The 20,151-nt window shown below is 39.7% G+C and overlaps 2 protein-coding genes across 5 annotated transcripts; one reads left to right on the top strand and one right to left on the bottom strand.

The window, feature by feature from the left end:
• Window positions 1-2,290: 2,290 nt before the first annotated feature.
• Window positions 2,291-5,775, bottom strand: tlcd5b (TLC domain containing 5b). 3 transcript variants are annotated; one of them, XM_031308290.2, is made up of 4 exons: window positions 5,586-5,749; window positions 4,782-4,875; window positions 4,326-4,538; window positions 2,291-2,911 (listed from the first exon to the last, which is right to left on the bottom strand). In XM_031308290.2, exons 3-4 carry the CDS (start codon window positions 4,528-4,530, stop codon window positions 2,361-2,363), a joined length of 756 nt encoding a protein of 251 aa, XP_031164150.1. In that variant the 5' UTR covers window positions 4,531-4,538; window positions 4,782-4,875; window positions 5,586-5,749; the 3' UTR covers window positions 2,291-2,360. The 3 variants fall into 3 exon arrangements, with proteins under 3 accessions (XP_031164150.1, XP_031164151.1, XP_031164149.1); XM_031308291.2 differs by lacking the exon at window positions 4,782-4,875 and having other exon boundaries at window positions 5,586-5,775; XM_031308289.1 differs by lacking the exons at window positions 4,782-4,875; window positions 5,586-5,749 and having other exon boundaries at window positions 4,326-4,736.
• A 1,875-nt stretch (window positions 5,776-7,650) lies between these two features.
• rcc1l (RCC1 like) lies at window positions 7,651-18,792 on the top strand. Of its 2 annotated transcripts, none has more exons than XM_031308214.2 (12): window positions 7,651-7,714; window positions 8,704-8,989; window positions 9,773-9,902; window positions 10,146-10,274; window positions 10,427-10,493; window positions 11,989-12,040; window positions 12,318-12,402; window positions 13,263-13,444; window positions 14,556-14,643; window positions 15,620-15,793; window positions 17,640-17,725; window positions 18,426-18,792. In XM_031308214.2, the coding sequence occupies exons 2-12, from the start codon at window positions 8,705-8,707 to the stop codon at window positions 18,501-18,503; spliced, it is 1,356 nt and encodes a 451-aa protein (XP_031164074.1). In that variant the 5' UTR covers window positions 7,651-7,714; window position 8,704; the 3' UTR covers window positions 18,504-18,792. The 2 variants fall into 2 exon arrangements, with proteins under 2 accessions (XP_031164074.1, XP_031164073.1); XM_031308213.2 differs by having other exon boundaries at window positions 7,664-7,899.
• Window positions 18,793-20,151: the final 1,359 nt, after the last annotated feature.

Below are 20,151 nucleotides of genomic sequence, written 5' to 3' on the forward strand. Positions count from 1 at the left end.
TGCACAGATGACATTATGGCTATCATTTGTTTAGTTGAATATATATATATATATGAAAAGTTAAAAAGACAAAAACAAACCTAAAAAGAATATATAGACAAAAAGAGATTGTTATGGACTGTTTTAAATGTAAAGGAATATGCTGTACAAACTTGACTGTATATCAAAGGTTTTGTGTTTTTTTTTTTTTTTTTTACACCATTTAATCATGTAATGTTTTAACACATACTACTTAAAAAGAGGGTAAAGCATTAATCTGTTTTATAAATGTTCTATTCAAAATGTTCTAGTTTTATTACATTGATATTAACCCTGTTATAACATGTTTGTTGAGAACACAAATAGCTCTTTGAGCGAGGAGGTTTAAAGCTGATATGTGGTAATTGAAGGGAAAGAAAAAGGGTCATTTTATATTTAATTGGTCTTTTGAGGGGAGTGGGGTTTGATGATGATGGCATTATCTAAAACCAGTTTCTGGAGTCCATCTGAGCAGCATTAAAGGAACAATCCTTTCTGAATTTAACCGTAAACTACGTATCTGCAGGTTTTGAAAAGTCTTAAAAAGAATGGAATTCAGTCTCCACATTAAAAAATATTATATATATATATATATATATATATATATATATATATATATATATATATATATATATATATATATATATATATATATATATATATATAAAAAAATAAGTCTTGAATTAAATTGACAAATGTCAGCTTTCCGTAGACATTAAAATATGTTTTGTATCCCATTGCTGCCTGTCAGGAGACGTTACACATTTATTAACTAAAAAGGGGATTGTTTCGACAGTGGATTGTGCTGTTGTTTCAGTCATCACCATCGGTCCTGTAGCAAACAATGACAGTACTGTTAGCTACAGCAGCTAGGAAGCTCATTGTCTTGTAATGGGCAAGTGTCAGTTTTAGAAAAAAAACCTAAATGATCATAAATTAATTGATCAAAATTGGTTCTTTTCTGCCATTATATAGAATATAGTACTGCTGGAATTTACTTAAAAAAGTGACATGATGATAAATAATTCCAGGCCCACTGGTTCTCCATCATACTTTCATACTTTGGCCAGTATGATAATAAAAACACGTTATAAATGTAATTCTATGTGGTATTAAAAATATATCGAACGTTCTTAAATTTAACCTGCCACCAACATTCAGTCAATATTGTTTGTGGTGTGCTGAATTTAAAAGGATAAGGTGTTATTCTATATTTTTCTAAACACAAAAAACATTTTCGTATTTTTCATCTTTCAACCCCAAGCCCATTGTTTCCTACTGAAGATGTAAATCTTCAAAAACAGGTCACAAATATATAATGTTATATTTAAAAAGGCTCAAGTATTTCCTAAAACAGATAGGCAGTGTAGTTTTTAGCAAACATAACTCAAAAGGGTGTAAATTGTGTTTTTGTTGGTAACTATATTCGGTCGTGGATTAATACACATTTGGTGCACCAGGGCAGTCGTTCCCAACCTGGTAGTCATGACCGCTCAAGTGTTCACAAGATGAACCTGAAGGGTTGTAAGATAATTGACAAGAAGAACAAAAAAACACACATATTTATATACACTCACTGGCCACTTTATTAGGTACACCTGTTCAACTGCTCGTCAACGCAAATATCTAATCAGTCAATCACGTGGCAACAACTTAATGCATTTAGGCATGTAGACATGGTGAAGACGATCTGCTGAAGATCAAACCAAGCATCAGAATAGGGAAGACGTATTACTTGAGCATTGCTGCTGACCATGCCCATCCCTTTATGACCACAGTGTACCCATCTCCTAATGGCTACTTCCAACAGTAGCCTATACGTATATATATATGTCAAAAAACTCAAATCATCTCAAACTGTTTTTTTGAACATGACGATGAGTTCACTGTACTCAAATGGCCTCAACAGTCACCACATAGAGCACCTTTGGGATTCGGTGGAACAATATACAGTAGGCCTATTTGCATCATGAATGTGCTGCCGACAAATCTGCAGCGATGCTATTATGTCAAAACGGACCAAAATCTCTGAGAAATGTTTCCAGCACTTTGTTGAATCTATGACACCGAGAATTAAGGCAGTTCTGAAGGCAAAAGGGGGACCGGCAGGTACTTGCAAGGTATTCCCATTGACATATGGATATTCCTGACGAAGTGGCTGGTGAGTGTATACCATGAGTTTGTACTTGAGTAGGCCTAAATGTAGGCTACTCCGTTCTACATTCTACCACTGAAGTAGAATCTCTTATCACGGTTTTGATTTGTGCCTGCAGATATGTGATATATTGATGCCACAATATGTAGCTTTTGTCCCTGCAAGAAGTAGGCAGATGAGTTTATCTTTAAAGATGAATTCCTGACTCTTGTCCATCCAGTTTTTGTGCGTTGATTTCTTTCAGTATATGGTTCTCGCGCCACCTTTTATACTTCGCCCTACTTTTCTTGTAGCCAAATCTGGCTATGTCCACCATGAACACCCAGGCCAGGCCGTACATGGCCACGCCGCCGAGCTTCATTATCAGCGTGGTCCTGGGAGAGGTGAGCTCGCAGTAAAACATGGCCGTGCCGACTCCCACGCGCACGGTTGCGAACAATAAAATAAAAAGCAGGTCCACTGCGTCGCCCAGCAGGCTGTCATACAGGCCCAGCTGGCGGAGGAACCAGCGGGTCTGCAGCAGGGGGTTGGTGATCTCGCTGCCGAAAATGACTCCGCACGTCTCGCAGCCGGACACTCCCATGAGCAGAGCGAGCAGGATGCCCACAATGCTCCCAGTGTGGTGGGCCAGCATGACAGGGCCCTCGGTGTGGTAGCGCACACACCAGCCCATGTCAAAGAGGAAGTAGCCGAGGCAGACAGCCAGGCATGAGGTCTGGAGCTCAGTGTTTTCTGTACCTGGGGGGTGCATAGGAACAGCGTCAGGCAAGAGGGTAAAATGTAATGTCAAGACTAATGTTGTAATGTAATAATTTGTGCCATAAAGCAATTTTGTGTTGTAAAGCATAGATGGATTCGGGCCCCATGGCACAGACATGTAAGAGACCCCCCACACCCTGTCGACTTAGGAACAAGACACCCAAACTCAGATTTAGTAATTTTGCGTGGTTGTTTTAGTGTCTTTGTAGTCATTTTGCATCTCTGTGATTGCATCTTTTTTGTCGTTTTGCATCCCTGTAGTAATTTTGGGTCTCCTTGTAGTAGTTTTGCATCTATTTTTATACGTTGTGGGCGTTTTACGTCTATTTTTAGTCGTTTTACACTTCCTTGTGGTCATTTTGTAATTGTTTTGGATCTCTGATTGTTTTGCATCTATTTGTTTGTAATTTTGTATCTTTCTGTGGCGTTTTTTTTTTAAATGTTGGTTTCTTACAGGTTAAATCAATGCAATCTATTTTAGTGTTCTAAACACAGTGTCATGACACGTATTACTCAACTAAAACAGACATTTTAAATGTACACATGTTGCTGTCCTTGCTGAACACACGTGGATTCACAGTAACAGCAATGTGTGACTGAGTTTCATTAAAGGTCCCATGACATGCTGCTTTTTGGATGCTTTTATATAGACCTTAGTGGTCCCCTAATACTGTATCTGAAGTCTCTTTTATATAGACCTTAGTGGTCCCCTAATACTGTATCTGAAGTCTCTTTTCCGAAATTCAGCCTTGGTGCAGAATTACAGCCACTAGAGCCAGTCCCACAATGAGCTTTCCTTAGGATGTGCCATTTCTGTGTGTGTAGCTTTAAATGCTATTGAGGAGGAGGGGGGGGGGCAAGGTGGAGGGTGGGGGTGTGGCCTTGACCAACTGCCATGCTTCGCTTGTTTGCAAGCCATGATGTCTCTCTCTCTCATGGGCGGGCCAAATTCTATGGGCGGGCAAAGCAGAGAAAGGGGAGGTAACCTTGCTCCTTATGACGTCATAAGGGGAAGATTCCAGATTGGCCCATCTGAGCTTTCATTTTCTCAAAGGCAGAGCAGGATTCCCAGGGCTCGGTTTACACCTATCGCCATTTCTAGACACTGGGGAACCATAGGCAGGCTGGGGGAACTCACATTAATGTTAAAAAAACCTCATAAATTTTCATTTTCATTTTCATGCCATGGGACCTTTAACCATCAATGAGGACAGCAGGCCACTAATAATAGAACCCATCTTTTTTATAGTTCCTAACAGAATGATTTACAATCAAAGGAGACAAGCATAATCTTACACTACATTGCTACTATAGTAGTAGTAACATATTCCAGGTTACTGTGGCATTTAAACAGGTTTTGTATCACATATTATGTGTACTTTATATCACTGACCTGCATGTGTGAAAGGCAATGGTCCGTCTATGAAGAGGACGTATGCTGTCAGCAGTACTATTAGGACCCCGTGGGACAAAGTGACCAACCGGCAGTTCCACTCGGGCCCCCGCTGAGTGAAGATACAGCAGAACAGCAGGTAGAGACAGAACCAGCCAATCAGGCTGCAGATCACCTCCAGTACCGGCATGGCTGTCTGTATCATGGATGTATCTGTATGGGACGAGTGGATTGATTTCACCATCATAGATACAGACTCATGTCCTCATTGTGTCACTTTAAATGTCACGTACAGTATGTTTAATTTTAACATGTTTTAAAATGGGGGGAAAAAAGAAATACCATTTTTATAAGGAGGTTGTAGATTGTCCTGTGATTGGCCAAAGTCTCCCATCACGGGCTAGCAGGGCATGTGAGCAGAGTGGAGCAGCTCCTTGCTCAAGGAGCTGTTGTTTCCCTCTGCTCAAAGCTGCTCCAGGCTGCTCCGCTCAATATCGCTCCACGGTCAACTCAGATTTCACCCTGCTTCACTGAAATTGCTCACAACTCGCTCCAAAAAAAGAAAAAAAACTGTGTTGTATTTATCAGACAAACTGCACCCTTCCCTCCCTTCATGCCTGGACCTACGCCATCAATGGAGAGGGAGGGCGGGCGCCTTTTATCTGCATATATTCTGCTGCAGTAGCACAGAGATGGGCACGGGCACGCTTCAAACTCATGGTGTGAGCAGTACCGGAGCACGTTTGGAGCGAGGGAGATAAGGCAACGCTCCAACATTTAAAAAATCCGCGCTTCATCCAAAATCCTCCCGCCCCACTCGCTCGCGCTCTGCGCCGCTCACATGCTCTGCAAGCTTGATTTTCTAAAGCCTGAAAACAGAGCCAAGCGGAGGTGCAGAAGTCTAGTTTTCTCTCAGTCCTCTTGAATTACAATATGCTGAAAGTTTATTATGGAATATTTTCCCAATGACACCAAAGAAAAACTGCCTCCCCCAGCTTTAAAGGGATACCCAGTCTGTAAGACTTATAGTTATGATAACAGTATGCAACCAAACCATATGTTAGTTTGAGTAAATAACCCAACAGTATATAAAAAATAACACCGGGTCAAAACAAACCAGTGTCTTTAGTAGTTTTGGGTACTGGTTAATGTTAACCCTGTGTTGCATTAGTGCCTCATTGACCTAAATTAGGCCAGTTTTGACCCACATAATACTATTACAAGACATAGTCTAACTGTTGTGTGTACACTGTAGCTTACCTTAACTTCTCCTTCCCTCAGTTGTCCTTAAATTTAGAATGCATTTAGAAAATGACTCCATCACTTGAACGCAGCTTCGGCTTCCATCACTGTTGATCCATAAAGACTCTCTGTCAAGATGACAGAAAATGCCATGTGCAGGTTACTATAGACAGTTAGTGGGTCCTTTATCCCTTCCCCTTGGATCTCAGACTTGATCCTCTTAAAGGATTACAGTCTGTACTTCTCTGCAGATACCTGCATCTCCAGTCGTATAACTCCATCCTGTCCTTTATGTTCTCTTGATGCTGCTTCTTTTACTGTTTCTAGATTTAACATAACATATTTTGAGGGTAGAAACTTTGGTCATTGAGCTCCCCTTCTTTGTAACAAACCCCCGGTGCAAATTTGGGAATCAAATCTCTATGATTTGATCTCAACAATCATTACAACTTCCTGACTTTTTATAATGGGATAATGTGAAATACCATGGACATGATCATTGAACATTTTGAGTTAGCCATAAACACGTACCCCATGGTGGAACGTAACTAAGTACATTTACTTATGGATATGGAATTGTGCATTTGGGCATTGTGCAATACACAAGTTATTGATCACAGCATGATATAATGGGAAATGTGCAATTTGGGTAGAAATAAGTGCAATATAAAAAGGAGGATGTTTAATGAGTTCTCTTTCTCTTTCTTCTGTGAGTGTGGGGAAGGTAGGGGGGGTCTTGAGGTTTATCGGATGTTTATTGAACGGATTTGGATGAGATAGTGTATGCTTATGTTTTATGCATGTTTACTGTATGTTTATTGTGTTTATGTGCGATGCGTCGCCATTTTTTTCGTTCTCTCGACTGCCCAAGACAAATTTCTCCCATAGAAGACAATACATATCTTATCTTAGCCTACTTAGCTCCACCTTGACCAGCTGCAACATTAAAGTGATGAAAACATTCATGCATCAATAATTATTATCCAATAATACAATATATTCTGAAATGGGCCATTCTGAATAATGAGTACTTTTACCTTTGATGCTTTAAAATGCTTTAAGATTAGGCTTTGCAATCACACTTAGCACACATATTAACTGTAGTCTTGTCTGCAGGCTATTACGAATAGTCTGATGTTACCTTTAAAACTTTATTTTCTCATGTAAATGAGCTAATTTTCACGTGATTGTGAGTTTGAACTGAATGAACCTTAAATGCGTATTTTAAAACTAGGATTAGGTTCTGTGTTTTGTTTCAAGGCAAATAAAACTGCATTGTGGAAAAGAAGCATCATCCTATACTGTAGACATGGTGGAGCTGAATGAATAAATATGTGACTAAGGTAAATGGGAGCACAGTGTATATACAGGTAAGGCTCACCTGATGGTCCTGCAGCATTAACCCGCTTCCAGAGTCGCTCTAATCTAACACCAGAGTAGATTATTGGTAAGACACTTAAAGCAACTCTGCTCTACCTCAAGCTCTTGGTTAGTTTCTTCCAAATAAGGGAATCTGTTTTACAGTCACAGGGGACATTTATCTGCATTGAGTAACCTACTTTTACTTTCTTCCTAACTTCTAAGTTAGGCAAGACATGGTGATTTGTTTATATAGCACATTTCAGACACAAAGGCAAATCAAAGTGGTTTACATAAACAGAAAAAACAGAAAATACAAGAGGGAGAGGAAAAAAGTACTTTTTAAGGACATTTTATACCTGATTCTACTTAGCCTACTTTTACCCAAGTAACCTTTTTAATGCAGGACTTTGCAGAGTATTTTTACAGTGTACTTTAAAAGTTACTATGTTACACACTCTGGTTCAGTAGGTAGCGCAATGTTTGTCTAATTTGACTAATGTTCACTGAGTAAAACCTTCTTATATACTGTCTATGAGTAAAACCATAGACAGTATATAAAACCGAGAGGAAGGAGAACCGTAGAAAATTATTTAAATTTTTAAAAGCTACAGGGTTGTTGAGTAGAATTTAAAATAACTGTACAATGACATGATGATACACACTCCAACACAGTAGGTGGCGGTATGCACCTAAAAGTTGTTTGCAATCCGCCATTAAATAAGAGAGGAAGAAGAAAAAGAACTGTAGAAGAAGAATAGCTTTTCCTCTTCCTGGGTTAACGAAAGGTAAACAAACACGCGATTATGACATTGAAATATATTTTTAAAATTTCAGCGGGTTCACTTTCTATGCAGCACATGTTAGTTCGTCAGCCAGTGAAACACTTTATACAACCCCGCTCTTAACAGAAAGCCAATGTAAATTCACTCGAGTTCCGTGGCTGCATGAGGAAAAGCGTAGAGAACACGAGGTGAAACTCCGTTCATATTACTTCTAATTTAATCCTTGAGTGAATATTGTCGAGCTTCTTTTTTATCAAAACGTGGCGTATTATGTTAAACGAATGATTGTGAGCCGTTTTCTCGTTCGGCATTAATCAGATACACCAAACATCACTTATTTTAGGATAAATGTAACCTATATTGATCGTTTTACGAGTTCGTCAGTGTCAACCTGCGTTAGCTAACGATAACGTTAACTTCTTACAATAATGTTTGAAGTTAACTTGCTTGTGTTACTACGGGGCTCGATGGTGGTCAGGTTGTTCATTATAAGGTAGCATTTAATTGAGACATAGAGCTGCTTAATTGAACAGCATCAAGCCGAATTTACCAGTAGACCCTGGTCATTTTTTAAAAAGTCTCCCTGTATAATTTGTTAAATTTTAAACCAGACTATGGTGGCTTTATTTATCAGAATATGTGAACGAAATTGTTACACTTTGTACGTAATACTATATAATGTGTTATTTCTGCAAATGTAATGCAAGATGTTAATGCAAACATCTCTTTTACAATTTGAGTCACACCGATATAATTGTATCTAATATAAAACAACTGTAATAGTATAATATAGAAAATTATTAGTAAGTAGTGCTACAATTTGTTCTGATATATTTAAATCTCAAATCATGAAAATAACCTTGCTCCATAAAATTAAATGTTTAAAATGGGCTTCTCATGTCATTACTACTACCAAACCAAGACCCCACACGGTTGAACTTTTAACCGCTGTTCATTACAGTTATGTAGCCCTGTCTTGTCTCTTTCTACAGGATGGCTTTTCCACGTGTGCGACTATGCACTCGACACATGAGCACAGGCCTTCAAGCCTGTGGTTATGCAACACTCAGTAAAGCATCCAGACCCCAGGACAAAAGCAGCAGTGGTCCAGTTTTTCAGTATGTTGGCCAGCACAAAAAGCCCAACCACAAAGTGTTTGTTTGGGGCTTCAGCTTCACCGGTGCTCTGGGTATCCCCAGCTTTGTGGTGCCGGACAGCGGCAGGAAGAAGCCCCGCAAATATCAGCTCACTCCTTACCGACTGGAGACTGCAGAGCAGGTGAAATCAGCTTTATTGAGTTTCATATGGAGCCCCACAGGTTTGGCTCTTGATAATTTATTTTTTTTATTTAACCAGGTAGGCCATTGAAAACAGATTCTCATTTGCAACGGCGACCAGGCTAAGAAAAGCGTAGGCGTGCAAGACAACAAATAGTTTCACGTTCAATACAGTACAAGAATACAGAATACAATATGCTACATGAAGTGCAGAATAAGTGGACATTACAAATGCCGGCACGTAGTAAGGTGTAAGTAAGTCGATGGATATGCAATATACATGAACAGAGAGTCTATATCACTGCTGAGATGGTGTAAAGAGTTAGTCTAGTGGTTAGTCTTGTTAGTGAAGTAGATCAGTTATAACACAATGTATATGAATAGACAGTCTAGATAAATGCTGAAGTGTAGTGAAGAGTCAATATACAGTTAGTGCAAGTTGCGGTCTATTAAGTGATGTAAATCAGTAATAACACAGTAAGCAATAATCAGTCTATATAAATGCTGAATGTAGAGAAGAGACAATATACAGTTAGTGCAAATGGTGGTCTAGGTAGTGATGTAGATCAGTAATAATACAATATGCAAGAATAGACAGTCTAATAATAAACAATGCATGTCAGTAAATAGTGTTAAACATTTGATGCATAATGGATTTCTGGTCGAAACAGGAGCCCAAGGTTTTCATCTTCCATTTTAGCACAGAAGACATTAGTATGACAAGGTGTGGGACGTGTAAAGTATTTTAAGACTGAACTCACGAGCTGTGCTGCTTCTTTTGTAGATCTCTTCTGCTGCTTGTGGCTACGGCTTCACTCTTATCGCCTCACCGACCAAAGATGTGATCAAGCTGTGGGGCATGGGCCTGAACAAGGACTCTCAGCTGGGCTTCCAACGCACGCAACACAGCCGCCGTAAGACAAAACCCGAAATACTGCATGCCCTCCATTCTGCTTCCACACAGCATCACCAGCTCTATGTTTGAGTGTTTTTTAGCAAAATAGCTCTACAAACCAACTGTACACTACTTTAAAAATACATACAAGTCAGAACTTTGGAGTCTCAACTTGCTAGGAGGAATAATTCTCATGAATAATATCAGTGCAGCATGCAATCGGCCTTACATCACTATCTTTTCCGATGCCCTGTCTCTGTAGATCAGAGCTATGACTATGTGTTGGAGCCCTCCCCGGTGGCTCTGCCTCTCATCGAGCCTCTGCAGACCAAAGTGGTTCAGGTTGCATGTGGCCGCGCTCACTCTCTGATCCTCACAGACCAGGAGGGAGGTAAGAGACTCATACCTCCTGCACCAGCATGAAGCCACAGTCAACTGCCCTACACATTTTTCAACATCAGACTAGACTTAGCTATAAATCACTCAAGGCTTTTTAAAGAAGACGTTGCAGCCAAGTCTCTCTCTTTTCTCTTTCTCTTGAAGTTTTCAGTATGGGCAACAATGCATATGGCCAGTGTGGAAGACGGATAGTAGAAGATGAAGTTTACAGGTTTGTCCTGAAACACTTTGCACACACAAACAGAGCTGTGTTGCTGCAAATATTTCAAGATAATTTTACTCTATTTTGATATTAAACTGAGGTGTTTTCATGTCAGTGGGAAACATTTTCAGTCTAATTTGTTGCTTTTGTGAAATGCTCCATCTTTAGAGAAACATTCTGATTTATTAAATATTGGGTCTTATTTTGGTACCTTTTAGTTTTGGCCATCCTTTCTCTGGATTATGATATCTGAGCCACTTTATTTGGAGGTAAAACTAAAAGTGAGCACATTCCAAGTGCCGGTAATAATCCCTCATTGCACAGGCATGCAAACTGTAATGCCATGTTCACATCTTATATCCCTTAATGTTTAGGAATGCGAAAGATTCCCATGTTTACGACATGCAAGGGTTCACATCATCGGACAACTGAAGACAGCTTGCAGAGTCATGAAAGTCTTAAAAAAGTACTGTGCATAGAGCACTATATCCATTGAAGTAGCGTTTAATTGCCATAACGACGGATTCTGGCTGATTGTTTGCTTTTTTAGACACCTTAGTATACTTTAGCACCAAGTCAGATATATTGGACCCAGTTGTAATTTGTTTTATCTTCAAAATAAGTTTGACTAACTAACCTGGGAGTTTGTTTAAAACCTGTGTGAGTGACTGCTCATGCTTCTTTTTAGCAATGTCACCACAATTCCAGGTTTCTGCAGTTAACTTGGTGACTACAGTGGTACTACAAAACTATGAAAAATAAGACCCAGGCTTTGCAAAACATGAAGTAGTTAAAGCTTTAGTGCGTAATTTTTTGATATTAATGAACGTCCGTTACATTCAAGCCATTGCCAAATGAGTTGCTACAAAGCTAATTAAGACTAGTTTCACACAACTCTCTCTGTATTTCTCAGTATGACTGTGTTCAGAAGATTGTGTCGTCCGGCGACTTTTGCGCGCAGAAACTCGAGGATAATTACCTCCTCTGAAGAGTCCATGTGTTTTTAATCCTCCGTGTCCTCCTTGGCTACTAGCAACTGCGTGGAGAAGGGGATGTGCGCAGTCATGGAAGGTTTGTATCGTGGACGCGCCGACAGTTTTGTTGTCATTACTTAGAATTCCTCATGGGGGCGACAGAAACTACGCACTATAGCTTTAACTGTGTTTATAATGTGTTTCTCCCCTTAAGAAACCAGTCCAATCCACAATCTCTCAGTCTGATAGATGTTTTCAGTTAAGACCATTGTTTAACTGTCCAAATACTTGAACATAAGGGTTGAGGTTTATTCTAAACCTTGGGAACTTAGCTACTCCTGAAGTTTGAACTTGTATTTGTACATTTTAAAGGCACCCTACTCTACCTGTTATAAAAATCTTCTTGCAAAAATGCAAGCGGGGGGTTGCGTAAAGGACGTATGAGAGAGATGATGACGTGACCTCTCATGGAAGATGCTGCTGTCGTCGAGTGATGGATCACTTGTTTCTCTGTCTCATGTTCAATACAGTGGCAGTCACATCATTCACAAGATGGAAGGATTCAGCAGCAGGGTCACCCAGGTCAGTGCAGCCTTTGTCTGAGCTGTGATGACCGTATGTCTCATTTCCCCTCCTGTACCAGACATTCAGGTGCACTCACACCCAGAGCCAAACAGTCCAGTTTAAGAAAAGCTAATTGTTCATTTAACATGTACACCTTTTAGATGTAATTAACTCCTGTTTAGATGATTGGATTTTAAGTCAATGTGTGTAGTTTTTCTTTTGCATGTCGATGTAAGGTCTTTAAAGACCATTAAAATGGGATTTGATCACTGAAGATTCTTTTTTTTTTTTTCAGGTTGCATGTGGACAGGATCACAGCCTTTTCCTCACTGAGACAGGAAAGGTGTTTGCATGTGGATGGGGTGCAGATGGACAGACGGGTCAGTGCACTTCACAGAAAAAAAGTGACAATTTGTGTATCGGACACAGACAGCCCTCTTAACCTTGAAAGCCAGATGAAAAATATGTTTTCTGCTAAAGTGAAGTTTACGGAGCCCCCCTGGGGTCAGCTAAGAAAAAAAAAACTAAACCCGTTCGCACAGAATAAAAATCTGTTCCCTCGGTTTTATAAACTGTTCGCACGGATTCATAATCTGTGACCTCGGTTTTATAAACGTGAGCAACGTTATAAAGATATTCACAGATTCAAACTTCCGGGATCAATTACTCTATAGCGAAATTATATTCAATCACAAATCTTTCCTAACGTAGTAAGGTTAACAACGAGCTCCAAACTCTATGAATCCGTGCAAACAGTTTATAAAACCGATTTTTATTCTGTGCGCGCGGTTTAGTTTCTTTTATCTCAGCTAACCCCAGGGGGGCTCCGTAGAAGTTGAACAGAGCCACAGTTAAATAACTGCTAACTACAGTATATCAAAACATTGTAAAACCGCCTCAAAATCATATGCAATTTTATTTATACGGAAACAAACAGAAAACCAAACTGGAGCAAGAAGAATTTCTGCTGCTGGTAGACGATGTACATCAGGGAACTCATATAAGACATACAGAAAATGAAGATGCCTGGAAAGATGCAAACAAATCCATTGCCAGCTTTATATGTGTTGTTTCCACCCCTGATAAATGCAAAATAAATAAAAGGTGGTCTAACATTACGTTACACTACATTAACCAACTTAAAAAAAAAACTCTGGAGCTCTCTTAAATTTAAGAATACGACGTAAGACATTTTATTAAGTTTGTGAGTAGGACTAAAAGCTGAGGATTTACCTTCCAGGTCTGGGACACCACAGAGTCAGCTCCAGTCCAGTGGAGGTGGGAGGAGATCTGGCCGGGGTGGAGGTGCAGCAGATCAGCACGTATGGAGACTGCAGCCTGGCTGTGTCCACAGATGGACAGCTGTATGGATGGGGCAACTCTGAATACCTGCAGCTGGCCTCAGTCACTGAGGCCACACAGGTGAGGAGGACTAACATGTCTTCAAACAGGCAGAAGTGTTGCTATAAGTGGTCGATACAACTACACAAAGACAGGAATGCTACAGTAGAATGGCTTCACACTAGGGCTGGGACGATATGCTTTTGTCCCAATTCAATACTTTCACGATACATGAGTGCCGATTTGATTTGTATCGCGATTTTCATTTATTGCGATTGCAATTCGAATGTATTGACTTTTGCGATTTTCTTTTTCTTTAACAAAAACAAAAGTTAAATAATACACTTCTAGTGACCATATAACATGAAACCTTTTTAAAAATGAATTGTTTCCTAAAAAGAATGTACGTCACAAGTCAGTCAATCAGTCTGACATTTATTTCAATTGTAAAGCATTTTCTGATTTCGGTCGGTTTTGCTGGAAACGGATATGACGTAGTCGCCGTTAGCGGTACCGTGAGATCAGAAAATATTTAGGTGAATCATTGGTAAAAATATTGATTCTAGGGGGCGGGGGGATCGATTTTAAAAAACATGATATCATTTTTGATTTATTTTTCCACCACCCCTACTTCATACCCTCTGAAATGTTTTGGTATCTGTACTGGGCCTCTGTATGACTGCTCATGTGGCACAGAGTTGCTTGATGGCTCTGTTGGGTTCTGTTTCCATCTGTCAGTCACCTGTCCTGGCTGTCAAAAGGTCTGACCCACACTGATCGGCTCACAGCAGTCACTGGTTAAACACACACGATATGATGTTTGAACATTTTGAGCCAAAATCTCAAATATAAGCCTGGAAAAAATCCTTGGTGTCACATATTTACACTCCAAATTCATTCAGATTAAATCCTTTGGAGAAAGACACGCTGTCTTTATATGAATGCTATGATGACGGGTCATAAATTCTAAGTATGAGAAAATTGGTGAATGCAACGTTTTCTACATTAATCAGTTTGAGCAGGTCTTGCATTCACCCCAGTCACGGGATGCAACATGAGAAAGAGGAGGGAAAAAGCCACATACTAAATAAATAAATAATAGTATTTGGAAATACAGAGGGACCAACAGTTGCGTATCTATAAGCAACAGTTCTTCGCCATCACTGAGCCCTTGTCTTTTCTCGTCTTTCAGATCAACTCTCCTCGACATCTTCCTCTAAAAGGCTGTGGAAAGGTGGTTCAGGCAGCATGTGGAGGCACGCAGGTGGCCACTCTTAATGGTCAGTTCACATAAATACACCCCTGAAAACACGATTCAGATGCGGACAGAGTTTGAGCGTGAATTACAGAGCAAATAACAGACTGGCTGCATCAAGGTTATCTTAGAAATAAAGTGATTTTCTGACCTGATCGCTTTCTTCAGTTTGGTGTCAGAGGAGTGACACCACACACAGCCTCTTGGTGGCATCACAGATCACAGTTTTGGGTGTCTGGCTTTTACATACATTTATGAAAATTTCTTTGACACTATGATAGGACTACTGCCAACTGTTTGTGGTAAACATCTGTTTAAGATACAAGCTGGAGCTTTTACCTATCCAGACTTAATGGTGTTTTTTTTTTTAACTTCCTTTATTGATGCTGTTTAAATGAGAGCTGAGCCAACCAGCAGGTTCATTTCCATCTCTCTAAGGGTTGTTTATGTTAAAAAGCAGGGTTTGCTTTCATTCATCAAGCATCTCATGGCTGGAAATCAGTCCTAATTGGCAAAAAAACTCAAATTGATGCATTTTTGGTCCTACTTTAGGTGTAGAAGTAAAGGCATTTTATCAACTTTTCACAATGTATGCAAGATGTGGCACCATTATAGGTATTATAGCATTTAGCTTACAGCAGCATTGTTCCTAAGTACATGGCTGGAAATTCACCGCTGTGTCCCAATTCAATATACTAATTCTAAGCAGGTTTTAAGTATGTAGTGTGTTCACAGGAAAAGTGACTAAATGAGGTGTACTTAAAGCAGACATGACGCAATGTACAAAGAAAATGGAGGCGTTAAAAAAAAATTTGAAATAAATTGTGGGTGGAGGTGAAACAGCTCCTAAGTTCATAGAAAACAAAATATTAAACATTTTGATGAGGCTGTCAATCAAACTGCAAAGTTGTATGATATTTTGGTATACTAACTACTAAACTCAGCCTGTGTCCCTTTGTTTCACCATATCGGTGTATAAATATCAGTATCTGTCTTTTCAGAAAAAGGAGAGGTGTTTGTGTGGGGTTATGGCATTCTTGGAAAGGGCCCAAAACTATCTGAATCCTCGACTCCGGAGATGATTCCCTCCACGCTGTTTGGACGCTCAGAGTTCAACCCCTCAGTAGCCGTCACCAAGATCAGGTGTGGCCTCAACCATTTTGCTGCGGTGACAGGTAAGTTTGTACCTTTTTTTTGAAAGGCATAGTTTTTCCAAAAAACAATGCAAATTGTATATAGTACTCACCTCCCTCTGCTCTCAGAAAACGTTTTCTATCAAATGGCGTTAAGAAGAGCGCCCAAAAAATGAAAGCATAACAGTGCAAACAAACTTCAACAAAGTCCGAACAAAAGACGGCAAACAAGGTTATGAAACGTTTTAAAAACAATACTGTGCAGCATTATCCAAGTGTCTTGTATCCATTCGTAGGCTCATGAAAACTTAAAAAAGAAAATGTTTAGTCTATGCGCATGTGTGCACAACAAATTCCTCGACTGGATTATAATCCCAAAATGCTTTGTTTAGCAATTGTTCAGCGAAAGTAGATGTGTCTGGATTCCCATGAGCCCATGAATGGATACAAGACATATGGATAATGTTGCACGGGAGTACAAAGTTTTTTTTTTTTCCTGACATTTTATAACCTTTTTTGCTGTCTTTCGTTCGGACTCTGTTTGACCGGATATGCTTTCGTTTTTCAGGCGCTCTGCTCTCCTTCACGTCAAATCAGCATCACACCGTGAAATACAAGATTTACTGATGCTACTTCACAAAATTTCTGCCTAAACTTTAAAATATCAGCTTTATTGTCCTGAGCCTTATTTGTTTATAGCAAGGATAAAAGATGGAAACATAAAACCCATAAACAGCAAAGTCATTCTGTGTCATCCAGTCCAAAGTGCTAAAAGTGAGGCTTCAAACGTCTGGGGAAGCAGTTTACTGTCGATTCAGGTATTTTAGTCTGTTTATGGCATTGAAAAGAGAAGTCTGCTGCTTATCTTGTTTTTATCTCTAAAGCAGTCTCCTCAGTGGCGTACACAGTGAAGGTAAACACCTTTTTTAAGCCAGTTTTTATTAGTCACACTCAAACGAGGCAACAACAGTAAAAGTTAAGACAGAAGTATTGTATCCTTGAACTGCCATTTCCTAAAATTAATGATTGCTTCTTTGGTTTTAGACAATGGAAATCCCTTCAAATAAAAATGTTTTAAATTCCTTAAAACCATATAATAAGATTATATTATTGCCCCTGGATCTGGTTTAGTCTGGATCCTACATCTGGCCTATAATAATTTCTGCTCATACTTGCTATGTTATTATAAAAATAATTGTTGCATGATTTTAAAAATCATCTTTTAATGTTAAACATACATGTGGCACAGTGAATCCTTAGGATGAACTCTACCTGTGGATGACTACATTACCCATAGGCCAGTAAGCCTATCATCAGTGGGGATTTATATTTGCTAATAGTATGTTGGATTCATGTTAAGACTTTTTAGTTCGTTTGTTTAGGTAAGTAGAAAACTTTCAAAAATTAACAATAATTTGGTGGCCCCCCTGCAGTGACTCTGAGGACCCCCTAGGGGTCCTGGACCCCCTGTTGAAGATCTCCACTTTAAAGTATTGATTTTTGATTGATGAGTGAAGAGATTTTATTAAACATCTGATTGTGCTGTCTTTTTGTGTACACCTGTTTTCTAGTTGTTTCTTTTAAGAGATTTTATTCACTTATTATTTTTGTTTAAATCTAATAAATGTGTAATAATTGTGTTATAAGGATGAGGAGTCTGAACATCAGCTATTGTTTAGACAGCACAACTTTTTTTAGACACAGTTATACTGGAATATTATGAATTCTGGTTGTTGTTATCCTTTTTTGTTTTTATTATTATATTCTACATGTCTGAAAAATCATCCCGCTGAAAGCTTTGACTTGTTTTAAACTGCAACTGCCCTGCGTTGAGGCTCAGCAGGCGCTCAGCCTCACAGTGTGCTGATGTTTGATGGTTGCGTTGCAGATCGAGGCGAGCTCTTCGTCTGGGGGAAGAATGTGAGAGGTTGTTTGGGCATCGGGAAGAGAGACGACCAGTACTTCCCGTGGAGGGTAAGACAACACTGATTCAATATTAGTCATGCAAACAAGAGTCGACCATGCAGCTGACGTACTGTGTAGAGGAAGAAACCCAAATTTGTAGGCATGGAATAATACAGGTTTTTATGACTTCTTCTTTCTTTAAATCACAATAGACTGCGCATACTGCGTAATGCATTTTCCTTGTTCCTTCATACTTACGTGGGTGGAAAAATTGTTAAAGTTAAACATATTTCCAGCAAATTTTTTATCATCCCAAGCCCACAAGTCCTTAAAAGGCTTGTAATAAAGTCAGCCGAACAAAATGTTGTTTAATAACAGCTGTATTTGTATGTTTTTGTATCAAAAAGAAACATTTTTGGGGTAAAATGTGTGTGTGAAGGGTCTAAAGATCTCCCTACCTGTATGCCCCCCTGTAGAGATTTCTGACAAAAGTCTCACAGACTTACGTTTGCACGTCAGCTCAAGACATTTGAAGGTGTTGGACTCACACTGCTTATCGATGTTGCACACTGTGCGATCCCTGGCTCACTCAGTCATAGATGAACTTTTTTTCCACTTTTAGAGTTAGAAAGAAAATGCATGTTGCAGAAAGTTCACCTTGTTTATGTCAATTAACGTGGTTAGTAAAACTGAACTGAACCAAAGAGTGATAAGAACAATCTGTGCTTTTACTCAATCTTCTCTAAGCCGTGTGTGTGCTTTTCATCAGGTGACTGTGCCCGGTCAAGTGGTGGACGTAGCGTGTGGCGTCGACCACATGGTGGCGCTGGTGAAGTCCCTGCTGTGAGCTTCTGTGTTCCTGCAGCAGTAGATGAAAGGCTGGATGTTTGGCCGAGCCTCCCGCTGACCCCCGGGCGCCTCGGGAAGCCGACTGGGGGCTGCGCTGGAGTCTCGAAGCCAGCTGCTCTCCACAGGCGACGCGCACCCTTGTGTCCCTCCGCCCGGTGGTGACGTCAAGCCGAGTGCAGAGCGGTTGGTTCTGCAGAAAACTGTCACTGAAGCAGCTCACTTTCCCCTGCATGCGGGTCATCTGGGAAAGGATAGATTTTGTTTTCTTACAACTAGAGCTGAAACGATTAATTGATTACGCCAAGCAAAACAGTGAAAAAATATGAGTAAATCTCTGGGTGCTGCTTCTCCAATGTGAGTTTTTGCTGCTTTTCTGTGTTTTATGTACCGGTAATTAAAAACGGAATGTTTTCGGTTTGGTCAGACAAAACAAGACATTTTAAACAAGACGCAGTTGCAGCTCTAATTACAACTTTGTTTTGGCCATCATTTCTGTAGTAATTACTTTGGCTTGTACCATGTAACATAACTGATTGAAATGATAGCCAAAACTAAGGAAATAAGACCCAGGTTGTTATAAACCAGACAAATTTCCTACAAGAAATCACAGTCAGCGTTTACAGTAGGTGGGTAATACTGTAAAATAGCATGTTTTCATTTGCTACTAAACAAGAAAATGACTGGGAGAAAAAAAGTTGTCAGCATTCTCGGTTCCCATTGGCTATTAGTCTGGTGACGATTTAGCCTCTGGGGGGCAACGGACAATATTTTGGGTGTTCTGTTGTAGCCAGCGGGTATTCGGGCCAAGATTTCCTATTCCGTGCGACGGGCATTGTTTACAGTCAGAGTCGATACTTTTTGTAGGGGTTTTAGGTCCAGGCGATATTTCGACTGAAGGGATACATATGAATTCAGATAAATAAATAAATAAATAAGTGACTAAAAGGTATATCGCTGTCAAACAATAGCCGATGGGTTCCAAGATTGGATTTCAGCCAATGTGTTCCGCCTCTTTTACTCTCCGCACCAACTGTATATCTGCATGCAATCAAAGCCTGCTCAAACCTGATTAGTCAATATACTACTCTGACTACAAACGGAAACTGGAACCAAACTGATTTTGCATTCATATGCAGATATGTGTTTATAGAGATTATGTGGGCAGTGAATGAAGTGATTCAGACTCTTGCGGTTTTGGGATGATCTCAAACAATATGTTATGGCACTCAGCAGGCCAGTGAAATGTTTGTGAAACATTATACCATTTGTAAAAGCGAGTGACAGCAAAACAATCCACAAAAAAAGATTATTTCGCTGCCAAGTGCAGATAGAGGTGAGGGTGGGGAATCAATCTCAAAACGTAAACGCGTGTGTCATCAGTGCATGTTGTGCATATAGTGTTTTATGTCACGTGCTGTTCTCCCAGTCTGGATGTATTTGAGGATGAACCCACTTTTTCCCCAGTGTTAGATGCCGCTAACCCTCGGAGGACAAAAGACGCACAGGCGAGTCCATGCGATGTTTGACAACACACCTCAAAAAGCGATATTACAAAATTTCATTTTAGACATTTATTTACTATTTTATTCATATGTTACGCTACTTTTGTGGAGACTTTTGAAAACTCATTTCAAGCACCAAAACAA

Source organism: Sander lucioperca, chromosome 13, assembly GCF_008315115.2.
Source record: "Sander lucioperca isolate FBNREF2018 chromosome 13, SLUC_FBN_1.2, whole genome shotgun sequence".
In the NCBI taxonomy this organism is placed as follows: Eukaryota; Metazoa; Chordata; class Actinopteri; order Perciformes; family Percidae; genus Sander; species Sander lucioperca.